Source organism: Saimiri boliviensis, chromosome 7 (assembly GCF_048565385.1).
Source record: "Saimiri boliviensis isolate mSaiBol1 chromosome 7, mSaiBol1.pri, whole genome shotgun sequence".
Lineage (NCBI taxonomy): Eukaryota > Metazoa > Chordata > Mammalia > Primates > Cebidae > Saimiri > Saimiri boliviensis.
The window spans coordinates 50,020,831-50,042,612 of record NC_133455.1 but is presented as its reverse complement, the minus strand read 5'-3'; the positions used below and the strand labels follow the sequence as shown (position 1 = coordinate 50,042,612).

Below are 21,782 nucleotides of genomic sequence, written 5' to 3'. Positions count from 1 at the left end.
AAGAGTACACAAATCCTTATTCTGTCCTACAACTGCATGTGATTTTATAATTCTCTTAAAATTAAAAGCTTAATTTAAAAACTATGCTCCATATGCATATTGAAATAAAATATTTTTGTCAGAGATCCAAAACATTAAAAAAATCCAAATGAAAATTCTAGAACTGAACAATAAAATGACAAAAATCAAGAAATCAATGGATAGTCTTAACAGCATTTTAGACACAGCTAAAGAAATAATTAATGAACTAAAAGACAGGTCAGAAGAAAATATCTGTAATGATGCGTCCAAAAACAGAAACATAGCAGAAAACAAAGACTGACAGCTATGTGGAATACAGGGACTCGGTTTCATGTATATGTTAACTGCAGTCTGAGAAAAAGATGAGACAGTGGATAGGGCAGTAGCAATATTAAGAATTTTCCAATCCTGACAAAAAAAAATATCAATCTTCAGATTTGGGAGGTACACAAATGTTATGCTGAAGTAAAAAGAAAACAAGTTCTAGACACATAAGAGTAAAACTGCTGAAAATAAAGGGAAAAATCTTGAAGCAGCCAGAGGTGAGAGGAGTGAAAGAGGAAAGCAGAATACCAGCAAAGGAACTAAAGTAGTCTAACAGCTGAATTCTCAGCATAAACAGTGGAAGCTGGAAGTCAGTGATATCTTCAAAGTGCTGAAAGAAAGTAGCCTACAGCCTATTTGAAAATACACTGTCAGAGGCAAAAAAAAAAAAGAATGAAGTATGCCTTGAAAATCTAGAAAATAACCTCAAAAGAGTTTATTTTAATTTAAGTCATGGCCTTTACCTTAGTTCATTTCTGTTACTATAAAAGAATAACTAAGGCTGAGTAATATATAAAGAAAATAGGTTTATTTGGCTCACAGTTATGCAGACTATACAGAAGAATGGTCCCAATATTTCCTTGGCTTTTGGAGAGGAGGGCCTCAGCTGCTTTTGTTGATGACAAAAGGCAAAATGTAGATAGCATATGCAGAAATCACATGGCAAGAGAGGAAGCAAAAGAGAGGGGAGGTGTCAGTCTCTTTTAACAACCAGGTCTTGCGGAAACTAATAGAGTAAGAACTCGCTCACTGTCCCCCAACCTGGGAGGGCAATAACTTATTCACAAAAAATCTGCCCCTATGACCTTAACTTTTCCCATTAGGCCCCACCTCCTACGTTGGGTATTACATTTCAACATGAGGTTTTGAAGGGTCAAATACTCAGATTATAGCAGACTTCACAGAGAATTGAAAAAGTGCAAAGGATAGAGAGCTTATTCATGGAAATAATACAGAAAACTTTTTAAACTCAGGAAATAATACAAATACTCTGATATAGGAAGGCCAAAGACTTTTGAACTCAACTCAAATAAAGCTACTCTAAGACATGTAATAATCAAATCTCAAAGATAAAAGACAAAGCAAGGATAAAAAACAACAGCAAGGGAAAAGCAGCTGTAATTCGTCTGGCAACAGAGTTCTCAGTAGAAAATTCAGGCCAGGAGGGAGTGGGAGGACATGCATAGTGCTGAAGAAACTAACTGTCAACCAGTAATATGGTGGCCAGCAAAGCTGTCTTTCAAATATAAAGGGAGATACTTTCCCAGATAAACAGAAGCTGAAGAAATGTATTACCACCAGAGGTGTCTTACAAGAAATGCTAAAGGGAATTCTTCAGTCTGAAAGAAAAGGATGCTAACATGCAACAAAATCAGCTCAAGGTATAAAACTCATTGGTAAAAGTAAGTGCACAGACAAAAATTCAGAAGACTCTTAATACTGTAAATGTGGTATGCATGCAATTCATATCTCTAGTATAAAGACAAAAAGGCATCAAAAATAATAATCATAACATTTGCTTGGAGACAGACATAAAAAAATAGACATCAAAAAGTCAAAATGTAGGGGTGATGAAGTTAAAAGTATAGAGTTTTTTTTAGCTTTTTCATAGTAACAAAATGGCAGTAGTAAATCCTTACCTATCAGTAATAACGTTGAAAGTAAATGGACAAAATTATTAAAAGATACAGAGTAGCTAAATGGATCAAAAAAACACCCAACTATTATTATATGCCACCTACAGGAAGCTCACTGCACCTATAAAGACAGCACACATAGACCAAAAGTGCAAGGATGGAAGAAAGATATTCCATCCAAATGGAAACCAAAGAAGAACAGGTATTGCTATAGCTACCCTTGAACAGCACAGATTTGAACATACCAGACTCTATAGAATTCAGCAAAAGAAATATTAATAGCAAAGTATATAGCAATAAACACCCACATCAAGAAAAGTAGAAAAACTTGAGATAAATTACCTAATAGTATACCTCAAGGGAAGTAGAAAAGCAAAAACCCAGTGCAGGTCCACTTACATGTAGTTTTGTTAAGAGATTTGTGACAATTGAATAAATTTACATACAAACCATGTAGCCTAAAAATATCAAAAAATTAAGAAAATGAGGTTTATCTTGGATGCATTATATATATATATATATATATATATATATATATATATATAGTTTCTCATTTACTACCATAAAATATATGTAAATCTATAATAAAAGTCAAAATTTATATAAAAAACTTATGCAGACAAACACAGACCATACGTGGCACTGTTCACAGTCAAGAGAAATGTAAACTAATGTAAATATGAAGTGTTAAGTCATAACCACATTAAATTAGCTATAGTATATAGTGTAATAATTTTATACCCACCTTTTGTCGGCATTGCCATGAACTCAAGTGTTGTATTTGTTTAAAACACTGCGTATTGCAAATCTCAGTGTGAGCAATTGTTTCTCCAGTGGATTGTGTATCACAGTAAAAAGTGATCTCTCACAGTTCTCATGTATTTTTCATTGTCTTTAGTGCAGTACCATAAACCTTGAATAACAACACCATGATATGCATAGTAAGTGCCACTAGTGATCCTGGAAGTGTTCCTGATAGGCAAAGAAAAGTCATGACATTACAAGAAAAAGTTGAATTACTTGATATGTACTGTAGATTGAAATCTGCAGCTGTGGTTGCCCACCATTTCAAGATAAATAAATCCAGCATAAGGACTACTGTAAAAAGAGAAAAAGAAATTCCTAACTTGTTTGCTGCAGCTAAAACTGCAAGTGTGAAAAACTTGTACTTTCTGTGAAATACGAATATGTTTTAATTGACTATGATACTGGTAAAGCTTCCAGTCAAAAGTGGACTATTAGTAGTTAAGCTTTGGGGCAGTCAGAAGTTACATGCAAATTTTTTACTGCACAGGATGTCAGCGCCCCTAATCCCCATGTTGTTTAAGGGTCAACTGTACTTACATCACATAAAATAGACTTCAAGCCAAAAGAGGCAAAGAGGGTCATTATATAATGATAAGCAGGTAAGTTCAGCAGGATGTAACAATTGTAAATGTATATGCACCCAGCACCAGAGCATGAAAATTTATAAAGCAAAAATTAATAGATCTAAAGGGAGAGTTAGATTGCAGTACAGTAATAGCAGGGGACTTGAACACCTCACTTTTAGTAATGTACTGATTATGGAGACAGAAACATACCAAAGAAACTTTTGTTAAACTACACTGTAGAACAACTGGACCTAACTGACATTTATAGGACATTTCATCCAATTGCCGCAGCATATATATTCTTTTCATCACCACATGGATCATTACCCAGGATCATATATTAGGCCACAAAACAAGTCTCAACCAATTCAAAAAAGTAGAAATTATATCAAGTATCGTTTCTGACTACAATGGAATATACCTAGAAATTAATAACAAGAGGACCTTTGGAAACTGTGCAAATACATGGAAATTAAATAGCATGACCCTGAATGACCAATGGGTCACTTAAGAAGTTAAAGAGGAAATTTATTGAAACAAACGAAAATGAAGACAATATACCAGACTCTATAGTATTCAGCAAAAGAAATATTAAGAGTGAAATATACAGCAATAAACACCTACATCATAAAAGTAGAAAAACTTGAAATAAATGACCTAATAGTATACATCAAGGAACTAGAAAATCAAACCCAATATTTGAAAGAAAGAAATAATAAAGGTCAGAGCATATATAAATAAAATTGAGGGAAAACCCACAGAAGATGAATGAAATGAAAACAAGTTAGCATTATCTAATAAAGTGGAAAATAAATATACATGTCTCAGCAGTTTTATACCTAAGTATATATATTACACAAAATCTTATATGTATGCTCTTAGAAACTTTTACAAGAATGATCAATAGCAACAATGTTTATAAGAGGAAAAATCCAGAAACAGAAAGCTCATTAATAGAAGAAGGGATAATTTGTATTATACTCATGTGTATAGTGAAGTACTTTATATACCACAGTGAAAATGTATGAATTACAGCTACATGCATCAATGTGGTTGAATCTTGAGAATATGATTTTAACTGAAATCTCAGAAAAACTTCTATAAAATTGTTCCACTTATATAATTCAGAAAAAAGCAAAACTGAATAATAATTTAGGAGTATGAAGGTGTGGTAAACAGGAAAGAACAACATAAGTATGGTAAACGCAAGATTCAGTGTCATAGTTTCCTCTGGGAGTGGTGGGGGGGCAGTGAATTATTAGGCAGAGTGATGAGGTAGGAAAGAGGAGGAGCACATATAGAAATCTAGGTGTTTAATACTAGTAATATATTTCTCAAGTTTGGCATTGGGTACAAGGGTTTGTTTTATTTACATTCTTTATGCCTTACACATATTTTATAAATGCTTATTGTTTTTATTCAGTATCACTAAAATATTAATCTCTTATCAGGCTATACGCCAGAGTCAGTTGAGCCACATATTGTACTCCCAATATCTAGTATAGGCACCTCATAATGATAAGAAAATTAAAGTGATTAAAAGCTTGTCTATAGTCATATAGCCCGAAAGAACCAGGATCAGGATTAAATTCATAGTCCAGAAATGTTTTCACTATCCCATTCTTATTTGTTTATTTTTATTATTATACTTTAAGTTCTGAGGTACATGTGCAGAACATGCAGGTTTCTTACGTAGGTATACATGTGCCATGGTGATATGCTGCACCCATCAACCTATTATTTACATTCCTTATTTTTAATGGTAAATTCTCTTTGAGATATTTTTAATATGAGTTAAGTTGCAAAGCTCTTTATGTTAGCATTGTAAATTAAGGTTAACTTGATTGGAATTACTGGCCAGCAATAGTACTAAAGACAGACAATAAGGTCACTTAATTACTTCTTTTGCATTTAAAAAATTTTTCTTCCTAGCTAAAATAAAAATCATCTTCCAGTAATAATACTGTTTTAGAATAATTGAAACATTGTTCTGAAAGTTCTTTAAGTATAATTGTTTATATAGCCTAAGATTAGAAGAAAACCTTTTTCAGGGACTTAAGGATAACATTTTAACTTAATTATTATATTGTGATTTAGCTCATTTATGTTAAAACTCAATAATTTATAGAAAATTATTTATAATGAGTTCTTATCTATAGTAGAAACTTTCTAAGGGGAATAAAATGCCAAGGAAGGAATTTCATGGATTAAAAATATCTTTTTAGACACTTGGAAAGAGAACAGGGAAAATCCAATTTGTACACTTTTTTCACTTTATTATTTATTACATAATAAGAAATATATACAGATACATTTACAAGAAATATATAGCAATATATATAGAAATATATGCAAGAAATATATAGTATTTTGCTACCTATAATTATGTAACGTTTAATTTTAATTGTGATTTTGCTATAATCAAATAGGAAAGTAAAAACTCAGACCTTACAAACTATCACACAATATTAAAGGTAATCATTTAATTCATGATGTGTGCTCAAGTTGAAATTAAAAGGTCTGTATCTTTTAAACTGAAAAGTAACTTGAAGATTATTTGGAGCTCCCTTAAGTGATAGCTATTTACGGTAAAATTTTATGTTGTCTTTCTTTTAAGTATTTCAATATGTATTAGCTTACAAAATCATTAATTAGCATACAAAATGATTAATAATGTTGCCATAATTTAATAAATATTTTGTGATTGTGGAGAAACTGAATTTTGTACAATCTGTTCTGTATGTGTTTGTTTCCATTTATTTAGTATATCTCTTCTTCACCTTTTCCTAAAATCTTCCTCAAAAATACTGTTTTCTTGGAAAGTGTTACAAGTAAACCATGTTCTTACAATTGCATTTTTGGAGAAGCATGTGGGTGTTGTTGGATTCACTTGAGTAGAATTTTAATTAGATCCAGTGCATTCACTTTTATTAAAAGAAAATGTACTGATTCCTTTTTAGCATGCTGACCATGCTTTATTCTGACAGAGGGGCCCTTTTTAATCTGTTCTTAACTTTTCATCATTTATCTTTCAGAAAGTCATGTCAGTTTTCTAACTTTCAAATGTTTGCTAATAGTTTTTTAATGCCCCAAACTAAACTATTATTGTAACATTCAAGGACATTTTAAAATCTGTTATTAATTTTCATTCCAGCCTAATCCATCATCCCATTCTTCCTGTGCACCGTGAGCAGCTGCCCATACACACTGTCCTGGCACACCAGATTATTCATCATTTCCCATGCAATTATTTTTACACTTTGCATGTTTTCTTAGAGCTGTTCCTTCTACCTGGAATATTCTCCTCCCTATTTCTGCGATCCTTTCATTCCAGAACCTCTGGACAGTGAAATTCTGGGTTTTTAAAAATCCAGTTTAGAAGACATCTCTGTGATAGCTTTCTTTTCTCCTTTCCATTCTTTTCTGTTCTCCTATAGTATTTAAGCTGTGATTCACTGTTCTTACTGAACCTGAACAATACAATTAATTGTATTTCTACTCCTCTGCTACCTTCTGAACTCCTTGATGACCAGTTTTTCAGTTTTACTAAATTAAATAGTGTATCGTAGTGGTTAAGAGTACAAATTCTAAAAATCCTCTTTATACCCAGTTTTTCCCTCTAACTACTGTCCCATGTTGGTTCTTTCCTTTACAGCAAAATTCCTTGAAAGTTCTGGTAGTTTCTTTTCCACTTCCCTTAAACATGTTTCAAAGATTTTATTTTCATCACACCAGCAAACCACCCTTTTCTTGAATGTGAATGACCCTATGTTGTTAAACTGCATGCTCCATTCTCAGTCCTCTTACTTTGCCTGCCATCAGTATTGCACTCAATTTTACACTCTTCATTAAACATTTCTTTCACTCATATTCTAGGGAAAGACTCAGAAGATACTCACCCTTTTCTCTTGTTCTTTTTTCAGTTTTCTTGCTGATTTCTCTTTTTCAAACCTCTAATTGTTGAGGTGGCTTTTTTTTTTCTGTCTGTACCTACTAAGTAGATGATTTCATTCCATCTGGTGGCTTTAAGTGTCATTTATACTGGTGAATCCCAAATTTGTAGTCCTGTTAATGACAATCGTATTCTTCCATGTACTCAGACCAGAAATCCTGAAGGCATCCCTGACTCTTTTCTCTCACTGCCTAGGTTCAATCCTTCAGCAACTTTATAATCTCTCCTTTAAGAATGTATCTAAATTTGTTTTTATCACTTTTCACAATGCTCAGGACCATCCCTCTGGTCCAAGCCACCATGATATTTCACCCAGATTATTGTAATAAGTTCCTAAGTGGTCTCTCTCTTCTACTTTTGCTCACTACAGTCTATTCTGTACATAATAGCTAGAGTGATCCGATTGATATTTTTAAGTGGGTTCATGCTCATAATCTTCCAGTGGCTTCTGCTTACCTCAGAGGTAAAGCTAATGTTTCTCCTGTGACCTGCAAAGCTTTATGTCATCTGGCTCCTCATTTTTTCTCTGACCTCATTTCTACTCTTCTTCCCTTAGTTTATGTCTGTGCCAGATACATTAATTTCCTTAGTGTTCCTTGAAAATACCAGAAACACTTCTACTCAGGGCCTTTGATTATGCTGCATTCTCTGCTTTGAATATCCCCTTCCATAGATAGCCACTTGGTTCGCTCACTTTCTTCAGGTCTTTATTCAAAATTACTATCTCTGAGATATCACTATTTACCATCACTCTTCTCTGACCTTTCATATCTGCTTTCTCTCCTCTATCACCAGGTTTTCATCAGCTCTTATTACTATCTAATATATTAATAGTACATGTTTTATTTATTGTTGTTGATTATCTCCCAACCCAAATGATCTGCCTTCTTTCATTCACTTCAACTAATAGAGCCAAAGAACCTGACTCCAGAGTATTTTAGAAAAGCTTTTGAACGAGAAAATTTTGACTGTTCTATATCAGTGTTCTCCAGATTGTTGTCCTAAAGTGCAGTTGATTCTGTGAAAATAGGGAGAAAAGAATTTCTTAAAAGTGAATGCTCCATGCAATATCCTCCTCTTTAAGACTTAAGTGCATGCTCATATTTTAAAGAGTCCTAATAGTTTGGTGAGAGACAGCAGCATGTCACCATTAAGAACATAAGGACAGGAGCTCTACTGCATGGTTTCTAATGCCAGTATCCCCACTGCATCATTTCAGTATGGTCTTGGGCATATAATTTTATATCTTTTTGCCTCAGTTTTTCCATCTGTAAACTGGGGTTAATAACAGTACCTACCTCAAAAGGGTGTTTTGAAAATGAAGTTAATATCTATAAAGTGCTTACAACAATGCCTGGAACATATTGAGTGATACTATTATTAAAAGAAATCTATATCACTCTGTTGAAACCTATGCTTACTTGTTCATACTATCTTTCTTCTTCCAAACTATATATAAATACTTAATTAAATACTGTTTTGTGGAGCCCACTCTGAAAAACAGAAAATTCATGAAAATAATTATTCTGACTTCTAGGTTTTCATTTGGGTAATCATAAGTGATTATTTGCCTATCAACTCCAAAGGAAATAACAATAATGAAATAAATGTTTCATCATAATTTTCTTTACTATCAGAAATGTTGATAGGGAACTATAAAATATTTTGGAGAATTCCTCTGAAATATTAGTATTTTTAAATAATATTTCCTTTTAGCTACAGTAAACAGTTTACCTTAGGAACACAATGTGACATATTTTCCCTTTGATGAATGATTTTTGCTCTCTTTTTATTCTTTTCTATCATGTCTGTTTAATGACAGAAGTTTCTGTGCCTGTCAGGCTCTATGTGTTAAAAAAAAAACCTTCTAAACTGAGCTGTTACATTAATACTTCTACATGGAGGCAACATAAAGCAACTATAAGTTTTTATTTTAAATTATTAAATATGAAGAGTAAAACTTTATTGGACCATAATACCATAAATAATACTCTCAAGAAACTGTAAAGATTGTGAATTTTTTTCTATAGCAGGCTCTCTCATAAATAAGACTGCCATTACTTAAAAATATAACACACCCCATATTCCTTTTTTGAATAATCCTATTCTGCCCTTTTATTTTCCATTTAAAGATTCTTTGGCCTACCTCCTTTCTATTTCTTAACTAATACAATTGCAGTATCTTACTGGGTGCACATACCTGTAGTCTCAGCTACTTACAAAGCTGAAGCAGGAAAATTGCTTGAGCCAAGGAGTTTGAGGCTGCAGAGAGCTATGATTATGCCACTACACGCCTGCCTGGTCAACAGAGCAAGACCCTGTTTCTAAATTAAATGAATGAGTAAATAATTTTTAATTGCAATATTTATCCTTAAAACTATAGACCCTTCTAAATGCTAATGAATAAAATATGTCCCCTTCTTTGCACCTACAAAAGAATGAATTATTTTCTATGTCATAAACTCACTTTGCAGGTATTATTTTTAAGATTACTTTATGAAACACCAAGACTTGTAGAATTGGTCTCAAGCCCTACAAAAGTAATAACTTCTAAAAGTTATAAAGTCTGATTCATTATACTTAATACTAGTAATAATACTATATGTGACATTTCTGTTTTCTGAAAAATATCCTTTTTTTCCTTGAGCCATGCATGGTATATTGAAAATTTTATTTTATCCTCAGCCTTATAGGATAGATTTAACACCATTCTACTGATAATCAAGAAGTGGCAAAGAGGTTAATTGTTTAATAAGTGGTGGAGCGAGGAAAGTGAAACACTCCTGTTTCAGTCTTTAGTTCAAAACCTATACCAACCACTACACTGTCATGCATATACAACATTTGAATACATGTTTTAAAATTAATGAGAAATCTGATTAACATGTATAACATTTAGAAATTGTAAACATGCTTTTGACTGATCCTAACTGCTAATGAGTTTGAGCAGTAAGTCTAGCAATAAATGACTTGGGAAGAACAAATCTCCTCCTATGAAATCCATTCCCTCATATAATTTTTTAATTGTTAGAATTATTTAGTATCCCATGGTTGCACTAAAACACTAAAATTCTGTTTCCTTGATTATAGCAGGAGGCTCTGCATAGCTTTTCTGTAAGAATATCTACACATACTTTGTTATGGTATCATGGAATCTGTTTTGCTATTCACCTGTTACACAGAGGTGGCTGTTCCTTATCTGCAATTTAACAGTATTGAGTATGAAATCTATTCAAGTACTATGCTGGAGGTAATATTGACTAATAGTTAATATCCAAGACTACGGAGTCGAATGTTGGAGAGTTTACTTAACCTCTCTCTGCTTTAAAATCTTTAAAATGGGGATAATAATGGGACCTACCACATGGGGTTGTACGGATTGAGTGAGTAAATACAGCAAAGAACATAAGAAACACTGGCACATAGTAAACACAATGAGTATTAGCTGTTAATATTTGTATTGTTTACTTTGTACTTTTTCTTACATCTTTCTTCAGTAGCTCTCTATTTTAAATTACACTTATTCGTATAACTAAGCTTGCCTATATGCTTGTCTATTATACTTGAATATAATAGATAGACCTATTTATTATATTAATGCATTTTTCTCTTATGGTGTAACTAGATGTATTTGTTTCTACTAGCTGAGGGATGATTTATTTAATTATTTAATTAATTAATGGAGATCCTGCTGTGTAAGGTACTATGCTTGGTTCTGGGGATATTATCATGAGCAAGACAGCTGTGTTTAGCAGTCTCAAACATGTTTTTACATTTCACACCTCTGTCCAGAAACATTTCTGAGCATGCATGCAAAAATGAATATTTATTTATAAGTGACATACATGTCTCTCCACTAGCATATTGTATAGAATTTACAACAAATTCAGAAATTGAAATTTAAAAGAGACAAAAGAGAAATAAAAAGTTTAATATTCTCTTTCCGTTTGGATGGGTTCACCCCCTTTCAAGAATTCACTGGCTTAAGATATCAAGGGAGGGACACAATCAGAGAAACAAGAGAAGAGTATCTGAAGAAGTTCTCTGTGTTAGGAGCCCAACTTGTGGAGGGCCAGAAAAGGCTTACCTAAGGAAGCAAGATTTGAGATAGGATCTGAAAGGCAGAGTTTGGTGTTTCCAAAGCAAGGGGATTGCGAGTATAGTGTTTGTAGCTAAAAGCATGATGTGTTCAAGAAACTAAGAGAATGCCAGTGTTGTTGAGGAGGCAGTGTCGTAAGAGATGAAGTAATGATCACATCACCAACTTTGTAGTTCTAGTTGAGTGTTTTTTTTCCCCTATTATTGTTAAAAAGAGGTCTGAAATAGTACATCTTAACAAAAAACTTAAAAGAATTCTTATATAGCAAATTACTGCTTAACACATTACAAGCAATCTTATAATAACCATACTGTGATATTTTGCAACAGTAAAAAAAAAAATAGTGTATTTTGAAAACGAAAATTAAAGGAAGGGAAAATAAATTGAAAATGTTTCTCTGATTTTCAAGCAGTCTGAAGGATAACACCCAGGAAAGAAATAAATACCACCTACATTTATATTGTATTCTCTCTTAAGCTTATAATGTTTAGTACTTATTTGGAAACATTTTACTCAGGGGATTTTTAACTGTATAATAAATGAAAAATCTAGACCATAATTCTAATAATTATAAAAGCAATATTAATGAAAGTAACAATAGCTTACATCATGGCTCATTTCTGAGCACCTTATATGTGTTATGTAATTTAATCCTGATAGTGACTATCTGAAGTAAATGCTATTGATACCCCATTTTAATGAGCAAGAAACTCATAGACGATAGAACCAGTCTGACTGGAAACCACCCTCTTATGTACTATTCTTTGCTTTTTCTCAAGAACTTCTCCATAAAACAGTGAAGAATGGCATAAAATTGGAGCCAGACTAACTGGCTTACAGGAAATACTTAAGTGCTTATCCTTTTGGATTAAAAAAAAAAATCAAAGCTCAACTTTTTTAAGCTGAGCAGCAGGGAGTTAATATTAAATGACATATTTTCCTGGCTACACAGTTAAATCAATATTTTGTAATACATTATATATATATATATATATATATATATATATATATATATATATATATAAATATGGTATCTGTTACACCTAAGATGTATAATATCTGAGAATGATGTGTATGTGTAGTATCTGAGAATGATACAGAAACCTGTAAAAAATATATTTTCTGCCTTCTAGAACCTGTACCTACCTGTTCAAGTGACTATTAAATCAAGGTGATAAAATAACAAATGAAAAGAATAATGAAAGAGGCTATAGAAATTCAAAATTAGAAAAGATTATTATTAGTCATGTTACCAAAAAGAACATGTACATTAGCACTTTATCATAAAAAGGATGACTTCAGTTCAACTAAGTTGTAGAAGAGAGTGGGAATGGTATAATCCATCAAGAGGTAACTGCGTGAGCAAATGCACCAGGGCAGAAATGTGGAAGATAGTCTGAAACAATGAGTAGACTGATCTAAGGAGAAAAAACTAAATACTGGAATGTAATGGGATATGTAGTTGAGAAATATGGTTATAGTGGGCCCTGATTGCTTAACTAAGGAGTTTCAAATTTATCCCAATAAATGGGAGAGGTATTGAAAGCTTTTGGAGCAGAAAAGTGACAAAACAAAAATGGTCTTAGAAAATAACATGTAGGAAGAAATGAAGAAAAGAAATTTCCATTTTAGAAGTCTTCATTAGGAAATAGCTGGAATAATTAGGACATGATGTAATAAAAAGTGGAATTGAGATGCCATCTTGAAATTTAGCTGAAGGAATATATTTTAAATATATTTTAAAGGAAGAATTGCTAGAACAGCATGTCTAATTAATCAGAGGTATTAATATTTATATTGCCAAGAACAAATAAGGCTTTATTCCTTGTTTTTGATAACTCACAGTTAATTTTTTCATCCTCTGATTTTTACATTACACCTAAATTGTAACCAAAGTTGTGAGCTGTGGTAGTCTAGCATTGTATTGTTTAAATTCAAAACCATCTCATGGTACTTTGTTTAAATTATTTTGAGAATTTGCAAGGCATAAATAAGATCAAGTCAGATCCAACTCATGATATGGGGCTTGATCAGTGGCTGGTATTGAAGAAGTTCTCTTTGCATAGCTGTTGAATTATTGCCCCTAGTAACAGATGTTGTCATGAGATGCTCACTGTAATATTGAGCCAGTAAATCTCAAATGTTTCATAGCATAATGGAAACTTTTGAAAGACGAATCATTCTTTTAAAAGTGAGACTTTTTAATACTGTGTTTAAAACTTCTTTCTCAGAGTCTTCACTGCTGTATAAGAATTGTCAAAAGGAGATCCTGAATACTTTGTGACATGTAACTTTAAAATGTTCTCAAAAGTATTATTACATTTTGATCACATTTGGATCTTGTGCCATATTCACAGAAAATATTTAAAAATATTTCATTATTGAATTTAAAACCATCTAAAATTTACATTGGAAAAACTAAAAATTTATTCAATTTTTTTTACAGTGATCAGCATGTTGGTAAAATTTACTCCAAATGTTCTTCATTTCTGGATTATGTCAGAAGGTCTCTAAAGAAGCTTGGATTAGATGAGTCAAAGGTCAGTATATGATGACTCATAATTTTCATAAAAGGTGGAAAAACTTCTCTTTAGTAATGAATTGAGAGAATACAAAATAACTTCCCTTCTACTTTTCTCTCATTTGTGAAAACGTCCAAATTATATTGAAACCAGACCTGCATCCTCTTTTTTCCAGTTTATCCTTCCTGTCATTGTAGAAAGTTTACTGTCATGTATCTTCACAGTTTCCCTCTTTCAGTGAGAGTTAAAAATGTGCCAGTTCACAAATCAAAATATAGTTAAAAATCAAGACAGCAGTACAAATGATAAATAGAAGTAAAGCAAGAGAGAAAGGTTTTAATTTTGCAATGAAATTATTTACAGCTTATATAACTAATTGAAATTAAAAATCTTAAATTCAAAAGCCTTCAAATGGGAGAATATTGAAAAGTTGTAATATCATAGGAGGCCCAAGTTAATAATTGATAACATATTATTGAAAGCAGAATGGTAAACTTGTTGACTGATATTAATAAATATTCTATCACTGAGGGAAAAAAACAGCTTTCAACATTATTTAGATGAGCTATTAATACTAAAGTATTAAATGAACTTGGAATACTCAGGTATTTTGAATTGATTATAAATTGAAACAAAGAATAGAGTAGGTAGTTAAAGGAATGAAATGGATTTCTTGAAAATGTTAAAAGGACATGATAATGTTATATCAAAGCTAAAGGGTATTATTATTAATTATCAATTATTCATTTAGTCGCCAGTTGCTTTATTACTTAAAGCAATTGAACTGGGACTAGTCAGTTTCCTCCTCTTTAAAATAGCTATAAGAAAGCCATAGGGTTTAGGAAGGATTAAATTAGGTAATAGACATAAAGCTTTTAACACAGTGTATATAGTATATGCTAACTATATGATATTCATTTTAATTATTATAATCCCTTTATATGTACTACAAGTAATAACACAATTGACATGATGCTTATAAATATTAATATTTAGTCACTAATGAAGACTTTCCTAATTTTGTCATAATGGAGAATAGACATGGTTACACTAATTAATTTATTTCTAGGTTCTTTAAAAAGAAATGTTTTTCATTTATCTGATTGGTTTTCTTTACAATTAGTCTTACCTAATGCAAACTTTTAGTGCATATCTCATTTCATGTCTTGTATTTAGTATCAAGAACACTAACTTAAGCATTATTGTCACAAATTAAGAGCTACAGTTTTACTTAAACTTAATACATTTAAATATTTATTATCTTTCCCTCTGGCTTTGTTTTCCCATTTTAATAACCACAGCAAATGTTTCTTAATATATTTATTATTATATAATTAATAAGATAATAATAGTTAATATTTATTGAACACTTATGCTGGTAGATATTGTGCTGTGGACAGCAGAAAAATTACTTTATTTACTTTTCACAAAAACATTTATAGTGGATAGCTTCCAGTCCAGCATATAAAAGCTTGGAAATTGCCACTCAGTCTTAGGAAGACTTAAAAGCTAAAAAAGAAAAACAGAAAAGTCCACAACTCTTTAGAGAAGTGAGGTCACAGGGCAAACTGCTGCCTCCCACACTGGGAAGACAGGCAAATGCAGAGATTTACAACTTACAGGAGCAGAAACCTCCACAGAAACCTATGCCAGGTAGGAAAAAACCTGAACTGTAATTGACAAATTATTGGAGGCTCAGTGTGGACAACTTTGGGAATTAAAAAATACAGAGGGAACCACTCATAAGGGACCACCCACACCTTTGTGAGTTTTACCTTAATGAGCTTAATCTGGTTTTAGAGAATAGTAGAGAAAAAATCCCCTCCTGCTTCCATCAAGGAGAGAAGAAAAATAACCATTTTGAAATATACCAGAGCATTCTACTCTTCTGAATAGTTTCTCAGAAGAAACTATGTAATCAAAGCTTAACCTGCTGGTGTTTTATTAGAGCCTAACTCACCTGAAAGAAGGAAAATACCCAGCTCCAGCCAACTCTAACCTTCCATGGGGGAGAAGAAAATATAACTTTAGCCTGCTCTAGCCATCCTGTGCCACCCAAGAAAGGGTAAAAATACTGAGAAGCACTGATAAAGTTTATAGTACAGAGACGCAGGCTCACTAAAAGACTGAGACACAATTAAAGGACTCAAATCATTGTAAATCATTACCCCTCCCCTCACACCTTACCATCAGGTCACTAAAGGCTTGCTTACCACAGTTACTTTTACCAAGTATTTTATATCTGGCCATTGAGAAAAAATTACAAGGCATACTAGAAGGCAAAAAAACACAGATTGAAGAGACAGAGCAAGCATCGGAATCAAATTCAGATGTGGCAAAGATGTTAGAATTATCATGCCAGAAATTTAAAACAATAATGAGTAATATACTAAATGTTCTAATGGACAGGGTGAATAACCTGCAAGAACATACTGAAAAATGTAAGGAAAGAGATGGAAGTTTAAAAAAAAAAAAAACTAAAAGGAAATGCTAGAAATGAAAAATACTGCCATAGTGTACAGCCATGGTGTCTCACACCTGTAATCCCAACACTTTGGATGGTCAAGACAGGAGTATTATTTGAGTTCAGGAGTTAGAGACTAGCCTGAACAACATGGTAACATCCCATCTCAGCAAAAAATTCAGAAATTACCTAGTGTGGTGGCATGCACCTCTATTCCCAGCTACTTGGGCAGCTGAGGCAGGTGGATTGCATGAGCCCAAGAGTTTGAGGCTGCAGTGAGCTATGATTGTGCCACTGCACTTCAGCCTGGATGACAGAGCAAGACTCTGTCTCCAAGAAAAGAAAAACAGAGAAAAAAAATACTGGTGTAGAAATGAAGAATGCTTTTGATAGGCTTATTAGTCTGGACACAGCTGAGGACAGAATCTCTGAACTTGAGGATCTATCAATAGAAAACTTGAAAACTAAAAAGCAAAAAGCCCATATGTTTCAAACTTAGGAACATCAGTTATATGCAAAATGAAATCATACCTAAAAGTAATAACATACTGAGTCACCTTTGCTCTGTTTATTCCAGAAGATCACAGTGATACTAATCTTTGGATAACTTCCTCTATCAACCTGAGAATATCAGGAACACTTCAGCCTCCTTGCCACTGGCTTTGTCTTCCCTGACTTCTTTGACAGGATCTGCTGATGCGTTCACCTTCACATACACTTACTTTAGCTCTTAAGCCAGTTATGTCCTAACCAAGAACCTTCAGTCCCACCATCAAGTGGTGAGAACTATCTCAGTTGCTAACCCATCTTCTTATCACATATGATGTGGGGAGGGTCTGTGAACAACTGTATCTGTCACCTGCTCATCCAACCCGTACTCCATAAAGTTATAGCATGTGGTCTACCTTTGCTTATCTACACCCCCCTTATATAGATTTATTTTTTTTTAATTGAATAAACAAGTACATGGAGGAGAAGAGACAAATGTCCCATGGAAAAGAGCTCCAAATAATTTATATAGATATTTTCCCCTCAAGGGGTTAGAGCAAAACTCCCCATACTTTAAGTGTGGCCTGTGCATAATGACTTTTTTCCAAAGAGCCTAAGTATGTGAAGCGGGGAAAACAAGGAACTTTCCAGTGAAGAACCTGACAAACAGAGTCTCAGCCAGGTAATCGAGGTCAGCGTCAACAGTGATAACTCATGTTGATAGTATGTACTCTTGTTATAAGGTAAGGAATATGGTGCTTTATTCCTATAGTATTTCTTTCAAAAACCTATCCCTAATCTGTATATGAGAAAAATATTTGAGAAATCCCAGTGGAGAAACATTCTACAAAATGCATTCTACAGAAAACATTCTACAAAGTACTGGTCAGCCAGTACTTCTCAAACCTGTCAAGGTCTGCAAAAACAAGGCAAGTCTGAGAAACTGTCAAAGCCAAGAGGACTAATTACAATGTGGTTTCCTGCATGGGATTCTAGACCTGGAAAAGGATATTACATAAAAACTAAGGAAAGTTGAATATAATGTGGACTTTTGTTAATAGTAATGTATTAATATTTGGTTTACTAATTATAACAAATATACCATATTGTAAAATGTTAACAAGAGAAGAAAAGAGTATAGAGTATATGGATATTCTCTGTCCTATTCTCAAAACTTCTGTAAATCAAAACTGTTATAAAATGTATTTATTTTTTAGGAACAGCATGAGGTAACTAATGTTTACCAAACGTCTGCTTTATACCAGGCACTATGCTAAAAGCTTTGTTTATATTATCTTATTGAATACTAAGGATGGCCTTATCAAATAAGTTACATTATTATTGTTCTGTAGATGAGAAAATTGAGACAGAATTTAAGTGGATTTCTTTAGGACAAAATCTATGAAACTGGGGAGGAGGGATTCCAATCCAGATGCGTAACTCTAGAACTCATGCTTCTGTTTGTCATACTTACATAACTTACTAACAGACTTGAGTACAAGAATGCTTGTTTGGTGTTTTTCCAAAACTAGCAATCGTCAGGCAAACAAACCGGTAAGAAAAAATAAAGAGAAAATTTGTGCCTGTCAACAGACAAAATAAATGTACTTCTAAAACAGATTAAGGAATTAAAGTTTGAAATAAAGGCAGAAAAAAAAGCAAGGAATGATGAATCTTACTGAAGAGTTAAAGAAGACATGCTTGTATTCAGGACTTTAACTCATGGAAGTCTGGCTGATGGGATGAAACTGGTCAAATACATGGAACATTATGGATACTAAGACATATACTGTCTAATGCGCAGAATAATATCAGATTTAAAATCACTGTCAACAAACTACAAGGAAAGTGGGAAGAAAAAAAAAAAAAACCTCAAGCACCTGAACATGATTTCTTATATATTGTCCCCTACTCCAGTTTCTCTTAAGGGCTGGATATCTTCCTATAGGTGACTCAGAGCCCACTAAGTAGGTCCTGTAAGGGCCCCACTGCACATCTTAACTCATGCTAGTTCCGTTTTCTAGAGACTAGGAGTTGAGCCCTACAGAGCAATGGCATTCATTACCACTACTTTCAGCTGCCATGCAGTGTGTACTCTCAATTTACAAGTTTGCATGTCTGTTCTTGCCTAAGGATGATCTATGCCAGGCAGTGCTTCCATTCCAGTACCTTCCTTTTATCTTCAGGAAGTTGAAGAGGCTCGCACTGGCTTTAACACTCAATAATGATGTCTATAATATGAGACCATGAATATGTATTCATGAGATCATGAATGTACAGTGCTATAGACCGCTAGAACTTAATCCTCTAATCTAGCTATAATTTTGTATTCTTTAACAAATGTCTCTGTATACCCCATTTCACCCTACCCTTCCAAGCATCTGCAATGCTTTGTACTACATTTTATTTCTATGAGATTAACATTTTTTTCAGCTTCTACATATGAGTGAGAACATACCACGTTTAATGTTCTGATCCTGGCTTATTTCACTTAACACAATGAATATACATGTCTGTAACATGAGACCATGAATATACTTCTAACATCTATCTTTAAGGTGTGTATATACTGAGCGATACTCTCTTCATTTTAAAATTTTCTTATAATCTCTGATCTAATGAGACTCTTTTTTTTTTTTTTTTTTTTTTTGAGTCAGAGTCTCACTCTGTTGCCCAGGCTGGAGTGCAGTGCACAATCTCACTGCAACCTCCACCTCCTGGGTTCAAGTAATTCTCCTGCCTCAGCCTAAGTAGCTGGGACTATGGGCGCACACCACCACATTCAGCTAATTTTTTTTTGTTTTTTTTTTAATAGAGACGAGGTTTCACCATGCTAGCCAGGATGGTCTCAATCTCCTGACCTCATGATCCGCCCGTCTTGGCCTCCCAAAGTGCTGGGATTACAGGCATGAGCCACCGCACCCAGCTGAGACTCATGTTTAATTTAAAAATTTGATTAAAGCATGAAATCACTCTTTAAGCCCTGAAGTTTTCACTTAAAAACATATAAATACAGTCGTTCCTTGCTATCCTCAAAGGATTGGTTCCAGGACTCCCGGGGATATCCAAATCCGTGGGTTCTCAAGTCCCTAGTGTCATAGTATTTGCATAGAACCTATGCATATCCTCCTGTATACTTTAGATAATCTCTAGACTACTAATACCTAATACAGCGTAAATGCTATGTAAGTAGTTATACTGTATTGTTTTTTATTGTTTTCTTTTTTAATATATATTTTGTCTTTTATGTTTTTAAGATGGACACATTATTATATATATTTATGATGTACATAGTGAGGTTGTAATATATTATGTGTATAGTGATTAGACTAGGATGATTAGCATGTCCATCATCTCAAACATTTGTTTTTCCTTTGTGTTTTGGGCATTCAGGGTCCTCCTTCCAGCTATTTGGGACTATATAGTATATTATTGTGAACTATAGTCATCCTACAATGCTATAGACCACTAGAACTTAATCCTCTCATCTAGCTATAATTTTGTATTATTTTACAAATCGCTCCCCATAATGCACTTCCCCCTATCCTTTCAAGCCTTTGGAATCCTCTGTACTACATTCTACTTTTTTTTTCAGTTTCTGCATCTGAGTGAGAACATACTACATTCTACTTTTTTTTTTTTTTTTTTTTTTTTTTTTTTTCAGTTTCTGCATCTGAGTGAGAAGATACTATGTTTTTAATGTTCTGATCCTGGCTTATTTCACTTAACATAATATTCTGCAGTTCTTCACATGTTGCCAGGAATGAAGGATTTCATTATTTTTATGGCCAAATCATGTTTCATTGTTTATACATACCATATTTTCTTTGTCCCTGTTAATCTGTTGATGGACACCTAGGTTGATTCAATATCTTGCCTATTATAAATAGTGCTAAAGTAAACATAGGGATGCCAATGTGTCTTTGATATATTGATTTATTTTTCTTTGGGTAAATGCCAAGCAGTGGGATTGTTGGACTGTATGATAGTTCTATTTATAGTTCTTTAAGGAAGCTCTATCCTCTTCTCCATAGCGGCTATACTAGTTTACATTCTCAGCAACAGTGTATAGGAGTTCCTTTTCTCTGCATCTTTGCCAACATTTTTCATTTTTTATCTTTTTCATGATAGCCATTCTAATTGGGTAAGATGATACATCATTGTGGTTTTGATTTGCATTTCCCTGATTATTAGTGATGTTGAGTATTGTGTGTGTGTGTGTGTGCTTTATGGCCATTTGTATGTATTCTTTTGAGAAATGTCAACTCCGATTATTTGTCCATTTTTTTCCTTAGATTTGGGGTTTGTTGTTGTTGTTCTTATTTGCTGTTGAAATATTTGAGTTCCTTGTATATTCTGGATATTAATTACCAGTTGGATGAAAAGTTTGGAAATCTTATCCCGTAGTCTGTAGGTTGAATTCACTCTGATGATTGTTTTCTTTGCTCTGCAAAAGCTTTTTTAGTTTGATATAATCCTCTTTTTTTATTTTCTGCTTTACTTGCCTGTGCTTTTGCGGTCTTATTCAAAAATATTTTTCCAGAGCAATATCCTAAAGCATTTATCCTATGTTTTCTCCTAGTAGTTTTGTTGTTTTTGGTCTTATATTAAGTTCGTGGATCCGTTTTGAGTTGATTTTTGTATTGGATGAGAAGTGACGTGTCTAGTTTATTCCTCAGCATGTAGATATCCAGTTTTCCCAGACATTTATGGAAGTGACTATTCTTTCTCCAATGTATATTCTTGACATCTTTGTCAAACATTAGTTGACTGAAGACACGTGAATTTATTTCTGGGTTCTCTATTCTATTGCATTTGTCTATGTTTCTGTTTTTATGCCAGTGTCATGTTGTTTTGATTACTACAGCTTTGTAAAATATTTTGAAGTCTAGTAATGTCAT

General features: G+C 33.1%; 1 protein-coding gene across 5 annotated transcripts in view; it reads left to right on the top strand.

Moving 5' to 3' along the window:
• The window catches only part of METTL25 (methyltransferase like 25), a 123,633-nt gene that overhangs the window by 78,468 nt on the left and 23,383 nt on the right, over positions 1–21,782 (top strand). For 4 of the 5 annotated variants that reach the window (XR_012518401.1, XM_074402476.1, XM_074402477.1 and 1 more), the window contains one exon: positions 13,853–13,946. Coding sequence is in view for 3 of the 5 variants with exons in the window: in XM_074402476.1 (XP_074258577.1) it covers positions 13,853–13,946 (94 nt within the window). In the remaining 2 variants the exon portion in view is untranslated. Of the gene's footprint in view, positions 1–13,852; positions 13,947–21,782 lie in introns of those variants that run through there. The other variant, XR_012518403.1, reaches the window with a different exon arrangement.